The sequence below is a fragment of the Condylura cristata genome, unplaced genomic scaffold, assembly GCF_000260355.1.
Source record: "Condylura cristata isolate star-nosed mole 26May11 unplaced genomic scaffold, ConCri1.0 scaffold00014, whole genome shotgun sequence".
In the NCBI taxonomy this organism is placed as follows: Eukaryota; Metazoa; Chordata; class Mammalia; order Eulipotyphla; family Talpidae; genus Condylura; species Condylura cristata.
This window is the reverse complement of record NW_004567115.1, coordinates 19,910,887-19,932,208: the sequence shown is the minus strand read 5'-3', so window position 1 is coordinate 19,932,208 and position 21,322 is coordinate 19,910,887. Positions and strand designations below refer to the sequence as shown.

The window sequence follows — 21,322 nt, the reverse complement described above, 5'->3', positions numbered from 1 at the left end:
GTGTATAATATTTTCAATCTGTGGTTTACGATGGGAAGCTGAACCTTGGAAAGTGAAGTCATAGATAAGGGGCGACTACTGTATTTATTTTATAGGTATTTTTATGTTATAAGTTAAATCATTAAACTACATTAGAAGTCAGTAATTACAGACCAAAAAAAAACTACATTCCCTGCTTGTTTTTTAAGATCACAAATTAGCTCATATTTTACATGTTGAAATATAGTAGTAGCAGATTTTCATTAGTATAAATTTCATTTCATGTGATTATTTCCAATCCAATAATTTGAAATGCAAATACATTAAAAAATTAAGTAGTTTTTTGTCTATAGTAGTATGTACTATAGATACATTTTTACACTTAAGGTAAAACTATTTTGAGATAGTGAGTTGTACAAAACTTACATGTTATTTACTCACTTAAAATTACTTATCAACATACTAGAATCTTGGTATATTTTTAAGCCATGCAATGGGGCTGTGCTTAAATTCAAGTCCTTTATAGTAACTATGTTTGTAACTGTAACAAAAACATATCAGGTTGGATCCAATATTATACTGCAATATATGAGATATCAAAAGGTTCTATGAAGTAAATATACTTACAGATGTTCAACATCCATGGCCATGCTTACTGTCAAGGGTTCATTGATACCATAACAGCAATGTAAAGTGCCAGTTCATTGTGACTTAGTTTTGATAGCATATACTTCATGATTTGCACACATTTTCTTCTCCAGAGTAGTAAAAATAAACACTATCTGATATTAAAAAGTGCCTAGCACTGTTCATTTTTTACTAATATAAGGATGAATTTTTATTCCCTAGAAACCAAATTCAATATCAAAAATATATCAAAATCAAGTGATTTGGTGCATTTGCTTCTATTTTAGGAAGAATGGATTACAAGATAAAATACTAGCGAATTCTAGATTTTCAAGACCGAGAACTTGAATAAGCTTATACTAGAAGTATGATCATTAAAATGTTAAGAATCTCAACTACAAATATCTTGTGTTGATGCAGATCTTTTGAACTCTTTAAACCACCTTTATACTACATGGTGTACTACATATGAGTACTACATACTTGTGTGTGTGCGTGCATGAACATTTGTACTTGAGAAACCTTTGAACCATTTATAGTAAAAAAAATGCATTATTTTAAGTATAGTGAAATTAATAAATTACTGTTTAATCATGAGTTCCTTAAGAGAAGGAGTGCATTTATTAAGAAATCACCATGTATATATGTCAGTGTTAATATCAAAAGATATAGGGCAAGTAGGTAAAAGCGGTTAAAAATCTCACCCAGTCAATGTTCTAATTGGTATAATGTTAAAATGATGCTTCCTAGGAAACTTGTGTTAAGGGATGGCTGGCAGTTCATTTAGTATAAGATGATGCAGAATATTTGGTATAGTAAAAGATAGAACTACTTAAGGTATGTCAATATTTTTAGGATTACTGGCTATATCTGAACCAGAAATGAGCTTTCCCTAATGTTTATCTTTACTCAGAGATGAACTATCATAGAACAAAACCTTATTTTATTTAAAGATTGGTCCATGAACCAAAAGTACCATCATCTCCTGGAATCTTGTTAGAAATGCAGAATCTCTGGTCTAGGGCCACTAAATAAAAATCTGTGTTGAAACAAGAACCCCAAGAAGAGTCTATGACATTGTTAAAAGATACCAGGAACCCTGATTCCTTGGAAGATGGAGACTATAGTCTTTTAAATATTTCCAATGTAGCCTGTGATCTATATGTGAGCAGCCCATTTGGCTTCTTCTTTTATATAGGTTTTTTTTTTAAAGGTTTATTTATTTATGCATACAGAACTGGGGTACAGGGCAGAGGCAAGGAAGACAGGGAGAGTAAGAGAATGCACCATACACAGTGGGGAGAAGAACAGGCGGATCTACTGAAATTCACTGCTGAGGGGAAGTGGCAGGTCAGGAGAGGTCTGCTGTGCCTTGTGGGTCATCTGGCTAGGGACTGAACTTGGACAGTCTCACAGTACTGAGCTTTATTCCTTTGTGCCACCAGGGAGGACACAATTTGACTTCTTAAGATTCCTTTTCCCTTAATCAAAATGGATTTGACTACGTGATTATAAAATATCTCTTCTACTACTAAGAGTCTGGGAGCCAATGTTCAGCTTAACTCATGGAATAGCTGTGCAAAAACCCTGACATCACTTCTGAATGCATTCTCAATTCGTGAAGGCAGAACTCAAGGACTTTAAAAATGTTCCAGCAGACTAGACTTTAAGACAATCATGGAGGTAAAGCAAATTGGAAATATTTATTCCTAAATAATCCAAGTGCTTAGCAATAGCAATGATGGGTGAATTTTGTGGACATATAGAGTTACTGCCATATCAAATGGAAGGAAGCGGAAACTGAGGTAGATTCTGCATCAGCAAATTGCACATTGCATTGATTGTGTACAGAAAGTACATACAAATGAAAACTCATCTGATCATAAGCTGTGATTATATGCTATGGCATCACCTCTAGAAGAATAAGGAGACTGACTTCTGACATAGTATGTTGGCATTGCATGTTAAGCCTCCAATGGATTATTTTCATGAGAAATTACCTCTGATTTTGAATAATATGCTTTGGCAAGTATCTGAGCAAATTCCAAGAATTTTACTTCTTAGATGAATCTGTTTGAATAATAATCAAGCCCCTACTCTGGTCTTAAATATATACAATTTTTTTTTCACTGATAAATTTTGTTTTCATTTTAGGACTTGCTCTTAATATGGTAAAAACAAGTTTATATTTGTTCTTAATGAAATGAAAATTCATTGCCAGTTTTGTTAGAACTTCTCCCAACTAACCTTCCCTGAATTCTACCTTCCACTATTCCATCTCCCCACTTCTCTGTCCTGACCGAGGCTTCCCTCTTTGTCTCTCATACTGAACCTATTCCTGCTCTTTCACTAGCCTGACCTATGTGTGGTGTGATGATTTGTTTGTGAGGGCAATGACTTTTTTTTTTTTTAATTTTTTTTGTGTCTCAAATGCTCAGCACATTACCTGACATAAAGTGTTTGTTAAACCGAGCCTAGTGTTCAATTATGAATTCTATCAAAAGAGTAACTATCATACCTTCAATGGATTTGCCATGTAGAGGTCAATATTGACTTTTGGCTTTGCTTTTTGACATACTTTGTTCTTTAGACTTTTATTTTTTATGGGTGCTGTGAACTTCCTCACAGACTCCATCTCTTAAATAATAAAATGAAAACATTATGTTTGGAATTTTGAAGACTCCATAGCTCTAATAATAACTCTCTCAAATTTGAATACTGTTACTAATATGCCAGTTGAGTATTTGATAAACAGTACAAACAACTAACCAAGACTTCCACAATTTTGCATAAAAAATGCTCTTAATAATAGCCTTATTCCCTTGTGATTATCTGGATAAAATAGATGTAACTGATCACAAACTGATGTATTTTGAGAATCCATCTAGGTTTTGGTGTATTTTTTATTATTCTAATTGGATAAATTCATTTCCATTTTCAGTGACACTCTAAACACATTCAATGATATTTATAAAACTTAAAGAAATTTCTAATTCTTTAGGGCTGGCTAATATTTTTATACCATTATACATAGTTTTAAGTCTTATAAGTTTATGCTTTAATTTATGAATAATTCTTAGGCCTCCCTTCTCTTCCTTCCTTTATTTCTTGGCATTATTAATTTCTATCAGTCCTTCACTTGATCAGGCTGGAGAAGAGAAGCAAGGCATACATTTGCCATTTTCTTTCTCTTAAGTCACAATTCCACAGTGAACTATTTAAACAATTTAAAAATACCTTGTCTAAAGAAGGAGTCCTTATTGCCTTTTTGTTCTACCTCATTACTAGGTGTGGTATTTCAGATGGTATCGCATCTAAAACAATTTCCTTGGTGTGTATACTTACAAGTATCAAATAATGGAAATGCTAACAAATAAATACTGAGGAAACAGTGCATCTGTGTCAGGAATTAAAGCCTTTTGCTCTCACTCTGTATAAACTGGAGTTGGCAGTGTATACACTACCTCAAATCCTGCAGGTCTGTTTCTCCACAATATCATATTGCAAACACTGACTTTTCTCACCCGCTAGTGAGCCTGCTCCTTGTTCTGGCTGGAGCACGCCCACTCACTGGCTGAGTATCTGTGTTGTAGATTATTCTTTCCCAAATGTATTGTTACTATTAGTCTGCATTTTTCCAGGATGAATCTTATTTTGTTATCTACCTCTAAGACAAGTTTCTTAGGTTTGAATATGCTTTTCTAATTTGTGTTTTGGTGTTTTTTATGGCATCATCTGCAAAAGACATTCATTTCCTCACAGGAATGCCTTCTTTAGAATCATTGAAGAAAATATTAAATCTAAAATGTTCCAGTAACATTTCCTTCAGCTCCAACCCTACATCTTCCCATTACTGATCAGCCAGTACATATCTCCTCTTTTATTATGACCAGGGGACCACTACTCAATCCATGAGATAACAGTTTACATATAGTAGCCACACCGGACTCATGGGTAAATACTGAGGAAAACAGTCTAAGTTTTCCCAGCTCTCAAATGTTGTTTTTCAGTGTTTAAGACATACAAAACCCCAAATGAGAGTGGCAATACTTATGGATTAACTCCCCCTATTTGAACCTCGGTGTCCTTCCCAAAAGTGTGTTTGCACAGCTTGTTCTGAAATGCTCATCTGCAGACTGAAACCTGTGCTATTGTTTACTCTACCTGATGTGTCCCTGAGTTTGGGATCAATCTACATCCCCCACTAGCCCATCGTGACACATGACATAGTGGCTGCTATTTTGAACTTTTCTTGCCTCATCAAACCACTTAGAGGCTCAGAACTGTTTAGCTCTCTCTATTACACCAGTCTCATTTACAATGAAACATTTAAGTATTCACTTTTTACTTACATCATACAAAGGAAATATTTCCCAACTGCATTTTACTTTAAATAGACTATATACTTCTCAAGACAAGATTGGCCTGCAGTTTTATTTTATAGAGCTTCTGGCTCTGGCCAGATGAGGAACCCTGATTATACATTCCCTTACTTCCCCAAATAGCCTCCATAGCACTTGGCATACCTACAACTCATAGTTAAATTAACTTCTTGAAATATATTTGTTATTCCTAATGCCTACAGACTTTGTGAGGACAGAACTCAGCATGGCTTTGTTCACCATTTCAAGGTAGCCCAAGTCTGCCTCACAGAGGCTCAAAAGTACAGGTGGCTGTTTGGCAGATATTAGGAGAAAAAATGCTGGGATTTATGAAGGCTCTGTCAATGCAGCTGAATCTAGACAAACTGAACTAATTCCTTTAAACACAAAAGGATTTCCTTCCACCTATTTCAGTGAGGGAAGGTCAAAATGAGTTAATAAATACCTAGTTAGCACAAAGCAAGATTTTAGGTATACGAGAAACACAGAAGTCAAAGACATGGTCATTTGAAGAGCTGATTATCTAGATTTAAGATACAAGAATCTCTTATAAAATGTTTCAGTATCTGTTTAAATGATACAACATTTAGGAAGAGAGAAGTATAGCAAGGGTACAGCTATTTGGAGGAATGAACTCTTCTGAGGGTGGAGATGGAATAGAGTCAATCTGTTCTATGGACTGGGAGTTCTGATCCAACATGTACCCTCTAATCTCTCCCAAATTTCTCTTTCTATAGTCATGATGATATGGCTACAGGACACAACCACAAATTTGAATCAACATCTGCTTGTTTAATTATGTTCATCTAGCTACTAACAAACATTATAAATGTTGTCATAGCCACTACTACAATGCCAGTGTTTAATGAACCTTTAACCTTAGCACTGTTTTTGACTTTCTCATTTTTCTAATGTCTATGGAAGTCTCTTTTTCTAATGTCTATGGAAGTCTCTTTTCCCTAAATATCCCTAAATATTAATACATGAAAAATCAATGACCAAGAAGCAATCATTTTTGACCGAAATGATCTTATTGGCCAACTTATATTCCACCAAACTGCTTTTGCTTGAACAGCCGTATCACCTGGAGCTGATGCAGAAGGCATTATGACTCTATACAGGGCATCACAATGTCCACAGTCTTCTGCCTGGCTACTGGCTCTAGTGTCCAACTTGAGTGTTTTATTTCACACAATGGAGTTGCTGGTCTAAGATTTGCAAGTTACTACAACCTCAATGCCTGCACATAGAGAAAAGATTCCATAGTGATGATGATGTCTACAAAGTCTAATTCTAATTGCTTTACTATTTAGTCACTTCATTTTCCTAAACAGACTATGTTTTCAGTAACAAGATATCATGACTTAGGTTTTCTCTTTGTTAAAAAAAAATGGCTGACATAGATGGACCTACCTTCTACACAAATGTTAATATTCGTTTACTTGCTTGAATTTATTATAGCATTTGTTGTGACCTTATCTCCTATAGTTACATGTTTTTCATACCTGTCTACTAAAATAAGGTGTAATACAACATAGGTGCTGGCACAGACAACCTAGTTTCATAAAAATTAATTATTTAAAATCATTAAGTTCACATTTGGAGGCACCTCCCATCTTCCCATATCTTGCTTGTTTTGTTCCTTGTCTTTGCAGCTGATGATCAGAGATATTAAATGATCTGTCAAATGGTATGTTTTTAAAAACTAGCTGGTGGCCCCACTAAGCCAAATAAAAACTTATAAAATGAAGAACTGTAGATTAAACATGATTACATACTCTGTTAAGACAGGTGTATATATTTTCCCAACATCTACAGAGTAGATGTAGTATTACTTTTTGTTATGAGGGGGAAAATAATCTTTCTTCCCCAGAGTTAAAAGTACTTTAGCAGAAATGAATTTATTTAATTTCACTGAGTCTCTAGGAGAAAATTTAGAGAACATATTATTAACTCTCTGTTATAAAGACAGATATTTTCCAGAGAGTTGACATGAAAAGGCTCTATAGTGTTCACCAAAATTGGTAGTTAAAAGGTTAATTTCCTCATGGGGAAGTCACATCTGACCATGGGACAGCTTGATGGGTTTAAAAGACAGTTTGATATAAAATCACTTTTAGATCAAAAACATTACTTTAATGTGTTCCAAAGTTGTTATCTACTAAAACTATTCTGAAAAACAGATATTAAGAATTAGGGGGTCAAGAAAATTGAAAAATCTCGACAATTTCATATGCAAATTGATTTGATTTTTGAACTACCCAATAACATGGGGCATTGTGGGGTAAGTGATGGGATGAGGCTTTTCTCATCTTTATGTAATCTAGAAGAGTAACTACTTTCCCCAGGATAAATTTAAAATTACTATAGCGAAAAAAGAAATAATAAAAAAAAAGAGAACCACCACTGATTTCCACATAGTCTCCAGGGGGAAGTTCAAATAAGCAGCTAACCTCTCTGCAGAGAAGTGTTTAACTGTTGTATGGTTAATCCATTTGGAACACCTTGTTGTTCTAAATGGAGAAACAAAAGAGATTTGCTGTAAAGTCTTCTTCAAATCCCAAGAAGACAAAAGTAGATTAGGTAACCAGAGCGACTACTTGGGAATGTCCATATTGTGGTGTTTCTGACTCATGTCGTTAGTCAGGGGTACAGCTGATTTTGAATGATGTGGTTCATGCTTCAACAATGTTTTGCTCTAGACAGATGGACCATATGGAAACTATGAACTGGCTTCATCTACAGGACCTTGATGAGCCAATGCAACATTTTTATGTTTTCTGTTTCTATTCAAGTGGTCTAGTGAACAACATATTATGGTAAGACATGGTATATTATGTGCCTTTGTTTCAATTCTGAATAGTAATCATTTTTAATGCTACAGATATTTTCAATATGAGGATTTTTTTTTTTGCACACATACTCACTTTACAAAAAAGACCTGACATTTTTTGGAGGTTAAATATATTCCAATTCTTCCTCAAAGTTCTGGCTTACTTTAATTCATCAATTAAAACAAGGTCCAACAGGGGAAAAAGCTATCAAAATCATGGTTGTCAAAAATTTTCTTCCCAACAAGATTCAATATGTAAGCTTTATAACTTTTCTGAAAGATTTTAATTATTAAAAAGAATCAACAAAATAAAATATGGTACCAATTTACTGAGAACTAGAAGACAAGTTTATCCCACTAGATAATTATTTTGGGGGATATAGTGTGTTCTATTATAGTTTGCTATTTTAATAACTATTAGAGTCACAAACATTTCACTTTAAGACTGAAATAATATATAGCATTTTTTTCTCGATGGCCTTACAATTTAATGAAAAATTGTGTCGCTGAAAAAAAAATACAGTTGTTGGCACAATACCAAAATGGAACAAATGAACGGCACTTATGTGGTTGCATGTTTTTGTATAGGATGTGGGAGGGCTACAGAATAGCTGAAATTAATATGTGGAAAATAGCTGCTCTGGTTCCTTAGAGGAATTCAGAAACTATCATATGTACTTACTCAGCTTGTAAATCTCTGCAAAGGCTATGATGAAAAATGATCATGTTTCATTATTATAATTAAAATATAGTGGTCTCAGATGTTTTTCTAGAGAATTAAAAAATATGAGCACAGATAATATGGGTACAATTGTTATAGAGAAGATTTAAGGAACTATAATTTCAATGTTTTTCAAGGAGATTTATTAAAACATGATTACACTGTATGCCTAAGATTAGGGCAGAATAACAAGATTTCCCCTATAAAATAAATGGACTTCATACTTTATGGATTATAATTCTTAGCTTCTGGTGTTTTCTATTTTTGATCAGAGAAAATCTTAGATAGAAACCTAATAATTTCTCCCTCTACATGCACTTTGATAACTAAGGGGCGTCAAGTTTGTGCTGTATTCATAGCAAGTTGGTAGAACCAGACTGAAACTGGCCAATTTTAGTTTATTTAAAATTGGATTTAAATTTGAATATGCTGATAATCAAAAAGTGAATCTCTCTGAATTTTAAAACTATAAACATTGAGAGCCATGAAATAATTCACAACTGAGAGAAAATATTTTGTACATACTCTTTGATTTTATAAAAGTTTGGAAAGAATTTTACCTATTTAGTATATATGTATAGCTATTACCTGCCTCTCAGAAAGAGGTGGTTTTGTAATTACAATGAGTATTCTTCTGATTCTTAGTCTTTGGAACACTCAAATAGACTTTACTACTTTTACAAATTGTCAAAAATGAGAAAATTCAGCTACAGAACCACCAGTATTTGTCTTTTCCTGGTATTATTTTTACACTTTAAAAAGAAAAGCTCTTGAACACAAGAAAACAGGTACTAGGAGGTACTTGCTCACATGTGCCCATGAGATACGATGTCTCGCACAGCACAGGAGAAACAAGACACCTACAAAATGGTGTTAAGATTTAAAATCATGTGTCCTTTTGATGAACTTTATTACTTAAAACAATCAAGCTTTTCTTTGAACTGGCACAGATTGCTTGCATATTATTTATAAAATGCTTAAAAAGGACATGGTCTTATCTATTTCTTGTGCCTTGGTTTTCATTGTGGTATTTTTTTTTTAGCTTAATTACATGACAAAGTTGCTCTACTTTGTTAACATTTAAGTCATAAGCTAATATTTTGGGAGACCAATTTTTATGGTGGCATTTTTCTTTCCTTATTGAGGACAAACACGGCAACTTTAGAATGAGACAGCTATTGCTTGATTGGAAAAAATAAATGGGTGTTTTTCATCATTTCAGTGAGACATTTAAATTTTTTTAGATGAAATTGCACGAATCCACATACCACATATAGATGACATATCAAAGATAAGACTTAAAACGCATGGCACGATAAACATATCCTATTTAATGAGACCAACTAATTTTAACCACAAAGCTTAAATATTTAATGTACTGATAAGATGGCTGTTTTATTTTGCCAGTTGAGGTAGAATAAAAGTGATACTTCTAAATGATGCATCAACTCCTCCAGGTCATTGGAAAGAGAGTGCCAGTCTAAACATATCTATAAGTAGCTATCCTGCATGAAAGCACACTGCTTCTACACCCAATGCAGCACACACTAAATGCACTTTTGAACACAAGCAATTAATTTTTTCATTTGCAAGATCAACCTAAATTCCATTTTAAAAATAGTTATGAAACAGTAGCTAATGCCAAGTGTAACAGCTGTGTCACAGTCTTCTGCCCTTCTGCTTCATTTAGTTGTCCTATTCATTTTGCAGGTGACCACTAGGGTAAAAAGGAACATTATCTTATTTTACAGCTTCATTCACACACAGGATGGAGAAGGAGGTATCATCAGTTAGAGCCTCTTTCATATTTGCACATCTCTTCTAGGCAACAATGAGGAAAACCACAAGGAAAATCAACATGAAGGAAAAAAAAATTGAAAAAATCAAAACACCACAATTTTGGATTTAACAGAAGACATGACAAATGGTGTGAACTTTTCAAAACACTCCACAGATAAAGCAGCATCATTCAAAAGGATGCAACGAAATTGGAAAAAGCAGCAGCAACACATCACAGAATTGGCAGTCATCTGAACAAGCTGCAATGACACGAGCCCCATGGAGGATTTCTTTTCTTACTTGCACAAGTATCTTGAGGGGTTTGAAAGGTCTTTCACCATGAAGCACTCTCCTCCATTCACACAGAAAGTTTTCTCCTTCTCTGCACACTTCACAAGATGGCTTGTCCCAGTTGTAGATGTAGATGTAGCTGCATAGGAGAGAAAAAAGAGGAAAGGTTTATGTCTTCCTCGCTCTTTCAAGCAGTCTTTAATCATAAATTCTCTTAAAAGGAAAAGTTCATATAAGGTACAGTGAGTTTCATTTGACAGTAAGGCTGAGTAAATAAACAACAGTAAAGAAGTTAAGTAATTTCAGGGTATAATGAAATTATACAAGGGTCATTCCTAATAATTAATTTAATTATAATTAAATAGGAAGAGGGGCTTAACATTTTTAAGAACCAGTACTTTATCTTCTTAGGGAGTTGGAGAAGAGAGCATTTATTGCCGTAAGTAAAATCTATTTTCCAGAAAAGATTAATAATATAAAGCTATGCCAATGAAATTCAATTTGATCATCAATTTTTAATGGCCACTAATTATTTTGGAAGCCACATTTAATATGTATATGGACATTATATTTTTGCTATCATGTGTAGCCAAAGTCAAAATACAAGGTGGCTTATTTATTCCTAATGAAAGAATTATATGTTAATAATTAAATATACAGCAACATACAGATCAGAAGCCATTCTATTCAAAATAGCTTCTATTTCTACTCAGAGGAACATTATTCAATGTCTGGATGCCATCATATTTCTGAGGAAATAGAAAGCCAGTCTAATATTGCTGCAAGGGCAGAATAAAGTACTACAAAATTCCCCATTTTGAATTAGGAGTAGAAATAAATCTGAATTTTGATTTGCAACATCTTCATGGGATGAGCTTGATAATTGCTTGTTAAACCTCACAATCATGTCAGCATTAGGTATGTGGGTTGAATGTAGCTGCAGCTCCCAGTCCTAAGACTCTTAAGAGTTGATATCAGAACTTCTCCCCACTTAACTTCACTGGAAACACAAGAGGCAATGTCCAATCTCCAGCCAAACCAGTCTAATTCACAGCATGTTTATAACTGATATCAGAATGAAAAGCAACACCAATATAAAGCTAGTGAAGTTTCTTTTTACTTTCTCAGAAAAAAAAATCCATCTTTACACATTTTTTTCTTTGCTATTATTACTGTTTTCTTTCATAAGTCCACATTCTGTTTAGATTTTAATCCCAATTTCTGCTTGATTTTTACTCTTATCAGGTCAGAACACTCAACATCTGATTATTCAGCTCTGCATTACTCAAGGTCTCTCTTGTCTCTTTTTCTCCTGTCCCAGGCAAATTTTTGGATGATTTCACTGCTCTCAGAATGGCTTTTACGGGAACAGTAAAGGACAGTGAAAATGACTTGTACTTTGGAAACAGATCTGGTTCAAATCCACCTTCTGCTAGCATTGTGTCCTCAAGCAAGTCACTTAATCACCCAGATGTTCAATTTTTCCATTTAGACAGCAAGGGGTAATGGCACTTTTACAGGACTTTTGTACAGATTATAAACAAGCTAGGTAAAAGAACTGGCACAAAATTGGCACTCAATGAAAAATAGCAGGTATTATTCCTGGGCAAGTAGAAAAGGTATTTATCAATCAGGGGAAAAGCCTGACAATGGAAATGTAAGGATTTAAAAGACACATGCTATTCTTGAATCATTACAGTGGATATTTAAGAATTGTTTTTTTTTTTTTATTACTCCAACAAAAATTCCTTTTCAAAATGCATTTCAGAGTCTCCAGGTCTACAAATCACGCAAAAGGAACCAGGGAGAGTGATAACAGAAGTGACTGTACCCTACTTTATCAGTTATACTTTCACATCTCTGTCAGGAAGGCAAGGACATAATCTGGACCATTAGTCCTGTAAAATCACAGGGTATAAATAAATCCTGTCTATAATTTTAACATAATGTTTTCATGTGAAATACTGTTTTACTTGGGTGGTGTGTATTAATATTTTTACCCATGACTATAGTTTTTAAAAAAACTATCAAGAAAAACTGCCTTAAATGTTAAAGCTTTAGTGCTTAAGACTTTCAATCGCTGACAGGATTCTATAGGATGACAAATTAGGCAGGGGATCCTTGCTGTCCCACACGACAGTGCTGAATGGACCACCTGCCACGAGCTGTCACCACCATCCCTGCAGAGGACCTCTGCGCCCCAGCAAACCCCAGTGCTCTCTGAATCCCTGAAAACTTGCTAAGGATTACCCTTCACCCAAACAGAGCACCAAACACCGCGCCAGTTTCCTTAGAACAAATCTTGAGACCTTTACTAAGAACAACAAACCCATACACCTTCTCTACCCCCCTGCCATCACTAAAGTAAACATTTCATACAATCTGGAAAATCAAAATACAGATCATCAGTGATATAGGCAAGAGGAAGACACATCCTGTCTACTACTGAACAAAAAGACGTTCTGATCTTGAGATAGTAACAATAGTAAATGTATGATAAAACTAGAAACAACTTCCCTTTCTAAGTCCTTTTAAAATATTCCCCACTGAAATGAATATCCTCTTAATGCTATCCTGCAACACTGAGTTGATATATTCACTTGAAAAATTCTCAGATCATTACTTGAAACTAGTATGGGGACACTTGATAATAAAATAATACTGGGTGGAAATGAAGTAGCAATCACCTGATACAGTCTCAGACTATTGTGCTTAGCACCTTCGCCCTTAAGCAGCAGTGAGGATAAAAATGATTGTGGAATTTTAATGTAGCAATTAACTGCCAGGTGACTTGAAGTGTGAACTGAATGGGTACAGCTGTTCTGAGCCAACAGCCAAACACAGGAATAAGTTGTAATTATCAGAAGAATTTGGAATGGAGATGGTGATATATGCACCCTTTAAATTTTCCCAGGTTTCCTTTTATGCTCCCTAGCTGAATGGAGTGTAGTTCGTCTTAACCAGACTTACAAATTTTGCAGTGATAGCCTTTCTCTTTGACTTACACATGCTGTATTGCTCAGTCAGTTTCCCTTTGGTAATTTTACCAGAAAATAAACACACACACACACACACACACACACCAAAACAAAACAAAACAAAACAAAACAAAACAAAACAAAACAAAACAAAACAAAACAGACAAAGCAGATTCTTAAACCAAACTCTGGGGTAGCTGGGAAGAGTTTACCAGGTAAAACTAAAGGTTTTGTAGATAGAGTGTGTTTCAGTTTACAAAAGATGACCTTCCGAGTTCTTGGAAGTAGGTGAAACAGATTTCACCCACTTAGTACTTAATAAACCCTGCCTTTCTCTGCTCTGTGACTAGTATGTCATAATTTGGGAGTTTGTCATCTTCTAGAAAATGCTAAATGAGCAGCATTTAGAAACACTGGTAGATATGGCTCCATGACTCTTACATTTGCCTTTTCTAGAAACAGTGTCCCAACCATACTTGGCATGTCTGTAACTATAACATCATAAAGAGAGAAAGAAGGAACGAAATAAAAACAAAGGAGGGACTTGTTATCAGGGAATATACATTGGAGTGTTTCACTCTTGACCTAGTTGACTTGGCAACAAGGTCAGAACTAGTGATAATCCCCAGCGGGTTGGAGAGTTTTCTGAATTTACCCAAGGATTGGAGGAGGGGCCTCCCCCACACCCAATCGTGTGCTGCAAAAGAGGACTCCCTCCTTAGTCATCTTCCTACCTGTCCTTTCTCTCTCCCTTCCTTCCTTTCTTTTATAAGTTCAAATAGGGTATTTGGTAATAAAAGAGTTATTGGGGAAAATGAAGAGGTGACCATCTAATACTGTAAGATACAGGCATTTTATTAAGATGTAATATATAATTATAACAACTAAAGTTAGGTGGATTAAAAATGGAAAGAGTGGACAATTCTTCCCATAAAGGAGACCTTCATAGACACAACAGAATAAAACGAACACTGGAATTAATCAAGAAGAATCAGGGTCAAGATTGAATGATTAGCTATGTGACCTTTCCTAAATACATTAAAATACAAAGATAAGCAAATATGAACACAGAGTTGTTGCAAATCCGATAAAATGCTTTGTCAGTTGCAACTCGGCACGCAAATGTATGATACTACTACTATTATTTGTGACAAAAAGAACAAAAAAAGGGAAAATACTTCTGTCTGGATTGTGGAAATGTGTATTAAGCTTCTGATTTTGTTTCTTAGTAAAACATTCTTCTATAATATGTGAATAGAGATGGTCTAACTTGAACCACTGATAGTCAATGAGTGGTCTAATTTGAGCAATTCAACCACTGAATGATTAAGAAGTTAATTTAACTATTTACTTGATCTTAACCATAGGTGCTTGCTAATAATTTGTAGCCATAAATTTGCTGATGAAATAAATATGAAGAACAATTAAACTTTAATAGTGTGAGTACTTATTATTTTCAGTTTTCAAAATTCCCTAATTCTCTAGTATTTCTAACTTCCAATTTATATAAATTAAATGTTCTTGCAACATTTTGAAATTACATACAACTGTGCAGAATAAAATTTTGAGGAATAATTAAGTGTTCTCTACTTGTCACTATGCATTTCTTTCTATGGAATAACACAACATTTTCTGTAGAATGCCAGGCCTTTTCTGCTCAAGACAGGCTGAAAAGAAAACAAGGCTGGAAAGGATGGCTTACTTTCTTGCTTGTTTGAAGTGGTGTTTTTCTTATCAGTAGAGTAGACAGCACCAGCAGACCAGGGCCATTACACAAATTCAAATTGCTGATAAGAAGCCACTCTATTCTTCTTTGACAATTAGCAGGAATTAGTGTGAATTGTTTACTCCCAAAAGAATATAATGATCCTGATTTCTTGAGTGAATGAGTCCTGACTAGCAATTTTTAGGACTTAATGATCTCAATGAAACATACAAATTTTCATATTCCAGTATGAAAAATCCCAATATTAATTGCTACATAATTACAGATTCTTAAACCTTACCTGTGATATCTTCAAGGCCTATGTACTTAGAATTCTGCATGTTTTCTTGCTTTTTGATTTTGCAGCTAAAAATCAAATTGAATGACTATTCTTGCTTATAACACAGCTTCTCTGCAGTTACTTGCTAGAAGCCCTTTGAACTCCTACTGGGAAAAAAAAGCTTATGTGGCTTCAGAAAGTAATGCTCAGGAGCAGAACTGAGCAGAAAAAGCTGCAGTACCTAATGTGGTTCCTATAGAAGCCAAGGGAATGAGAGGTGGAGTCATTCGTTTTCCAAAGAAAGTCCACAGCCAGACTCAGAACCATGGAAGCACTGTCATTGTGGGTTGGCATGTTTTTTTTTTTTTTTTTTTTTTTTTTTGAGTAGTAACTCTATCTCTGGTGAAGAGCAAATAGGTATTTGAAAAGAGGGGGAAGGGGGTGGAGGATGAAAGTAGATAAAAGAAACCTGAGATAACCAGGAGATTCCCAGAGCCAATATATGACTTAAAGAATCATTCATCTCCTTGATCTCTCTTCTACTGAACTCCGCCAAAGAAACAAAAAAGCAAGCCTGGGAAAAAGCCATTATGAGACCATAAATGGAGGAGAATTTTGAAAGTAGAATCAGAACATTTCCCTTCATTGACTTAACAGGCTAGAAGCACTTAAAGTTTTCTAGACTTCCTACAATTTGTTCCTTGAGCAAGTGATACTAAGGGCCAATGGAGATTAACTGATTTAGGCGATGAACTTGGCTTTTGACATTATAAACCCACACAGTGGTGAGTTAAAAAGGAATCTTAACATGTTTTATACTCGAGCCCATGTTTAAAAAGAAGACACTAATTTCAAAAGGAAAGTTCTGTGATATTGAATAAAATTGCTTTAGAAAAAAATTCACAAAAGTGCACACGGGATGTCTGCCCAAGGTCACACAAATGAATTAAGAAATGCTTGTTTTCTGTTTTGTGAAATGTAGACAGGGAATGAAGGAGGCTAATAAGATTGCATTTAGACTCCTCTTTCTCTTACAAGCTCTCTGGGCAGACCCTAATATTATTTCTTCCTTCTTCAACAAAATGAAAAGTGACCTTTTGGTGTTTCTTCTCATAAAACAAAATTATAATTTTTGTTGTAACACTGATCTCATTTGTAGCTAAACAGAAAGCAGATTCTAAGTTCCCAGCAGCTGCTGAGCCAATGATTTGGTGCCACTAGATAGTGTTATCCTTAGAAAAATAAAATTGTCAAGCTAGGTTATTTTTCAAACATACTAGCTGCTCCCCCCCCCACTTTTTTCCTGACAGCACAGCTCACTCCTAACATAGTGTAATCATCCTAGTCTACTACTACTTAGAGCTACATATCAGTGGCACACATGCTATGTAGGATGTCATAAGCTCTCTAAAGAATGAAACTCTTCCCACAGTGGATCATTGTCTGGCAGTACTTATAAGAAAGCTACATTTTCTTCCTCACCAAGCCAACATCCTTTTCTTACTAAGAAGCCAACTGCATTACTGCTATATATTTTCTTCTAATCACTGACAGCTTTATATGAATATAAAATTTCCAGAATCCATAAACTTTCAAGCTGTCCCTTTAATGTTTTCCCATCAATACCTATTTTAAAGAAGTAAAATCTATGTAGGCTGCAAAGCAAATATTAGCACTCTACCTGACAGGCTTAAATTGATATATTTATAGATCTCATCCACTAAATGTGGAAGCACACATTCTGCATTTCCTACCACTATCAACTTGGTTGGGAGAAGGTCACGCCAACATAGAAAATGTTAACCTGTCACTTTTCAAATTAGTCAAAAGTTTAGAGCACAAAACAGAGCTGATCAAGGATTCAGTTATTTAGAGAGCTGCTAAAATTACCATATGACATTTAATGACATAGGTTAATTTATTCATTGTAAAATACATTTAGAAATGAAAGAAGATGAAAGGTCAAAAGATAGAAATTAGGAGGTAAATTCTTTATTCATCAGATTTAAGAAAATTATGGATTATCAAAAAAAAGTAATGATGCCCCATGCTAATTTCAAAATATACTGTAGCAACATTTGATGTGACTAAAAGTCAATTTCTATAGAGCTATTTATTAAATATTCTTATTCCCATAGCCTGAATTTAATCAAGTATTCAGATACATCAGCTAATTTGCAGAAAGTACTTAGGGCAGAGGAATATGTTCAAAACAGCATGGGATGCAATCAAAAAACTCTGTCCATGAAGAACTCTATAAGACAACCTGACTTCTCAAAAAAGTTAAAACAGGTAAAACAAGACCAGGTGAATGAGCACTAGCTATAGACAGCAGGTGAAAAGAAAAGAAAACCCCAAAATGTAGACATTTGAGAGTTATATGAGATAATCAGTTGCAAAGTGTGAATCTTATTTGGATCCTCATTCAAAGAAAACTGGTATAAATATATGATATTTGTAAGAGTAAATCTTTTCACAGATTATATCACTAATATTTCTAAGGAATTGTCATTCATTTATATATCTTTCAAATAGTGGTTACATTAAAAACAGTCCTTATCTTTGGAGATATGTATATAATGACATTTCTACATTAAATGATGTCTGGGGTTTGCTTTAAATGAGAGAGAGGGAAGAGAATTGAGTGATATCAAGATGAAACAAACCATAAATGCTGAAGTGTATGATGGTTATAAGGACATCATTAGACTATTACATGTATTTACATGTGTTTAATAGGGATGTTTACATGTACAACTGTATATACTTAAAAATATGCCAAATTCTTACAATGTTAAAAGCTAGATGTTTAAAACATGTCTTTATAAAGTAAAATTGGAATGATATTTTTTAAAAATGTCTACTTTTATCCAACAACCAAAATCATACTAACATGGAAACTCTGAGATTTCCATTAATGTCAAGAATAAGCAAAGAATGCTAACTATATTATTGAACATTTCTAGGAAAGTTTAAACAATGAAGAAGTATTTGTAATATACCTATAGGAAATGGGAAGCTAAAATAATCATTATTTGGTGATGAAATGATTGAATACCAATATTGACTAGTAAAAAAATCCCCAGTGAAATAAAAGGAATAGCATTCAGAGTAGCACAGGAACTATAAATCAATTAGGTCAGCCAAGTATGGCTGAATAATAAATATTCAGAATAGAAAGCATTTTTAAAGGGTGATATATATATTTTTTTAAAGATTTATTTGTGCATACAGAACGGGGGTACAGGCTCAGGGACGGTGAGAGGCTTCACCAGAGATAGAGTGGGGGGCAGCACAGGCAGATCTATGAAGTACACTGCTGAGGGGAGCAGCGGGCGGGTCAGGAGAGGTCTGCCACGCCATATGGTCACCTCCGGGGGCAGGCGGGAATCAAACTCATGCGGAAGTGGCTTTAGCTTCTTAGTGCTGTGCTTTAACCCGCTGTGCCACCAGGGAGGGCCAGGGTGATATATATGTTTTAATTATATTAGTTTAATGAGATAATGTTGGTTTACAACACTTATATGTTTCAGGATACAGGCCCACATCTTTTTAAATATGTCCATCACATCGTATGATGTCCATCACAAAAAATTTAATAATCCTTGGCCAGAATCCACCAGGCTCTCCCTCCTCTTTGTTCCCCATCCTTATCCTCCTGCTCTGGTAGCCTCAATTCTGCAGTAAGATTTCATGGTTTTGGTTTCATTTGTCCTTTTTTTTGGGGGGGGGCGTTTTTTCTTTATATTTCACATGTACAGAAAATCATTCAATATTTGTATTCTCCTACTAACTTACTCTGCTTTGCATGAACCCTTCAAGATCTCTCCATGTTGTCAAAATGGTTAGATTTTATCCCATTTAAATTAACAGAACAATAATTAATTGTGTGTAGATGCTACTTCTTTATACACCTACCATTGGGCATTTCATTTTCTTTTTCTTAACTTGACTATTGTAAATAGTGATGCAGTTAACATACGACTGACTTTGCTGCTTTGAATTCATGTTTTTGTATTCTTTGGGTAGATACCTAGGAGTGGGATTGCTAATCATATGGTAGATCTATTTTTGATGTTTTGAGAAGTTGCTACAAAGTTGTCCATAGAGGCTGGATCAGTCTACCCTCTAAAGTGTTATATATTAAGAAGTGGGAATAAGGTCCGTGCTTGGAAAAGAAGGCATTGCATGAAGGGAAAAACAAATGAACTTGTGGAGGTAGAAAAATGAAAGTCATGTTCAATGAAAAGTAGCAGCTCAGTTTTACTGGATGGATTATGAATAGGGAGGTGAAGTTAATGAAATTATAAAATAATAATACATCCAGATCAGAGAAGTCCTTGATAACCTAGCTGTAATAAATGTTTAATCTATAGGACATGAAGAGAGTTAGGTTTTTTAGTAGGGCTCTGATTCATACAGTTAGTGATTTATCTATTTGATAGCCTTTGGATAAGCTGTTACAAAGGTCTTGATGAGAAAGAGTATTCAAGAGAGTAAATAACAATGGGAAAGGAATAGGGACAGGTATATTCAGGAAGTGACACTACTTTGTTTATATGCATATATAGAGCTATATATAGAGAGAGGGAGCTGTAGATATATATCTACACATATATTAAAATTAGGCCAAGACTAAATGTGGATTTTATTTGTATTTCACACCGTGTATTGCACCTCTTTCTAAGATATTTAAGTTGTTTAACACACGTTTTCTCATTACTATGTACGCAATCTAGGAAATGCCCATTATATTAAGAGAGTACCTGAGACCCATTTTCAATAGTCAATGTTCATTGATAAACTTAAAAGTCTAAAGACTATGCAACTAATGCTTCCCCAGTCCGACTATACCACATATTTGCTGATATAAAGGAAATTATTAAGAATAGAAAATACCACTATTGATCTGAAATTGTAAGTTCCACACTCAATTAAGGTGGTAAAGTTCCTAAAAGTCTTGGGACCATATTCACGACAGGAAATGATTTCTGAAAAATGTTTTAAGTAACCTAAATGTTCAGTCTTTTCCATAAGGAAAACTTCATAAAATTATGGATAAATGGGGTCTAACCAATACAGAATTATCTTCCAATTGTTTCAGGTTTGAACCATGTCTCTTTTATAAGTAGAATCAAGAAGCCTGAGTGACATTCCTTACAAAGTTGGCTTTACAGTTATAAAGCCTGGGTTGCATGTTGCTGTATACTATTAAGCTTACTGCTACAATTCTGTGCATATGTGAGGGTTTCAACATAGCCAGATTCTATTTCCACACTAACATTTTTTCCCCTGTATGTCAAAGGTTGTTGCATATAGAGGAATGGTTAGGAAAAGCATGTTTGGACATACGAATCTTGCTCTGTAACACTTGGCTAATTTGTCTCTCTATTTTCCCAGAACTCTCAGGAGTCTTATTCCCAGTTTGTGATCAAAATAACAAAACATCCCTCCCTGTGCCATTATGTGTTATTAAGTGTATATCTGTACTTTTTAGATTCCCAGTACAAATTCTACCTAACCCATGGAAAATTACTTATTTTTAATACCAGTGTTGTTGTTTACATATGACTAGTACAGACAGGAATGACACAAAGCTTCAGAAAAAGCACACATAATTTTAAATACTTCACCCCAAGAAAACTGTTTCCTCCTTACTTAACCCACCAAAAGACTGCCTGGTCCCATAATATTTAGTTCATAGTAAGTCTCCTTTCTTCTAAGATCATATACTTTTTAGGTCAGAG

General features: G+C 34.5%; 1 protein-coding gene across 5 annotated transcripts in view; it reads right to left on the bottom strand.

The window, feature by feature from the left end:
• The window catches only part of NRG1 (neuregulin 1), a 933,983-nt gene that overhangs the window by 24,343 nt on the left and 888,318 nt on the right, over positions 1-21,322 (bottom strand). For all 5 annotated transcript variants that reach the window (XM_012724843.1, XM_004682220.2, XM_012724841.1 and 2 more), the window contains one exon: positions 10,622-10,751. In XM_012724843.1, the coding sequence (XP_012580297.1) occupies positions 10,622-10,751 (130 nt within the window). The remainder of the gene's footprint in view (positions 1-10,621; positions 10,752-21,322) is intronic.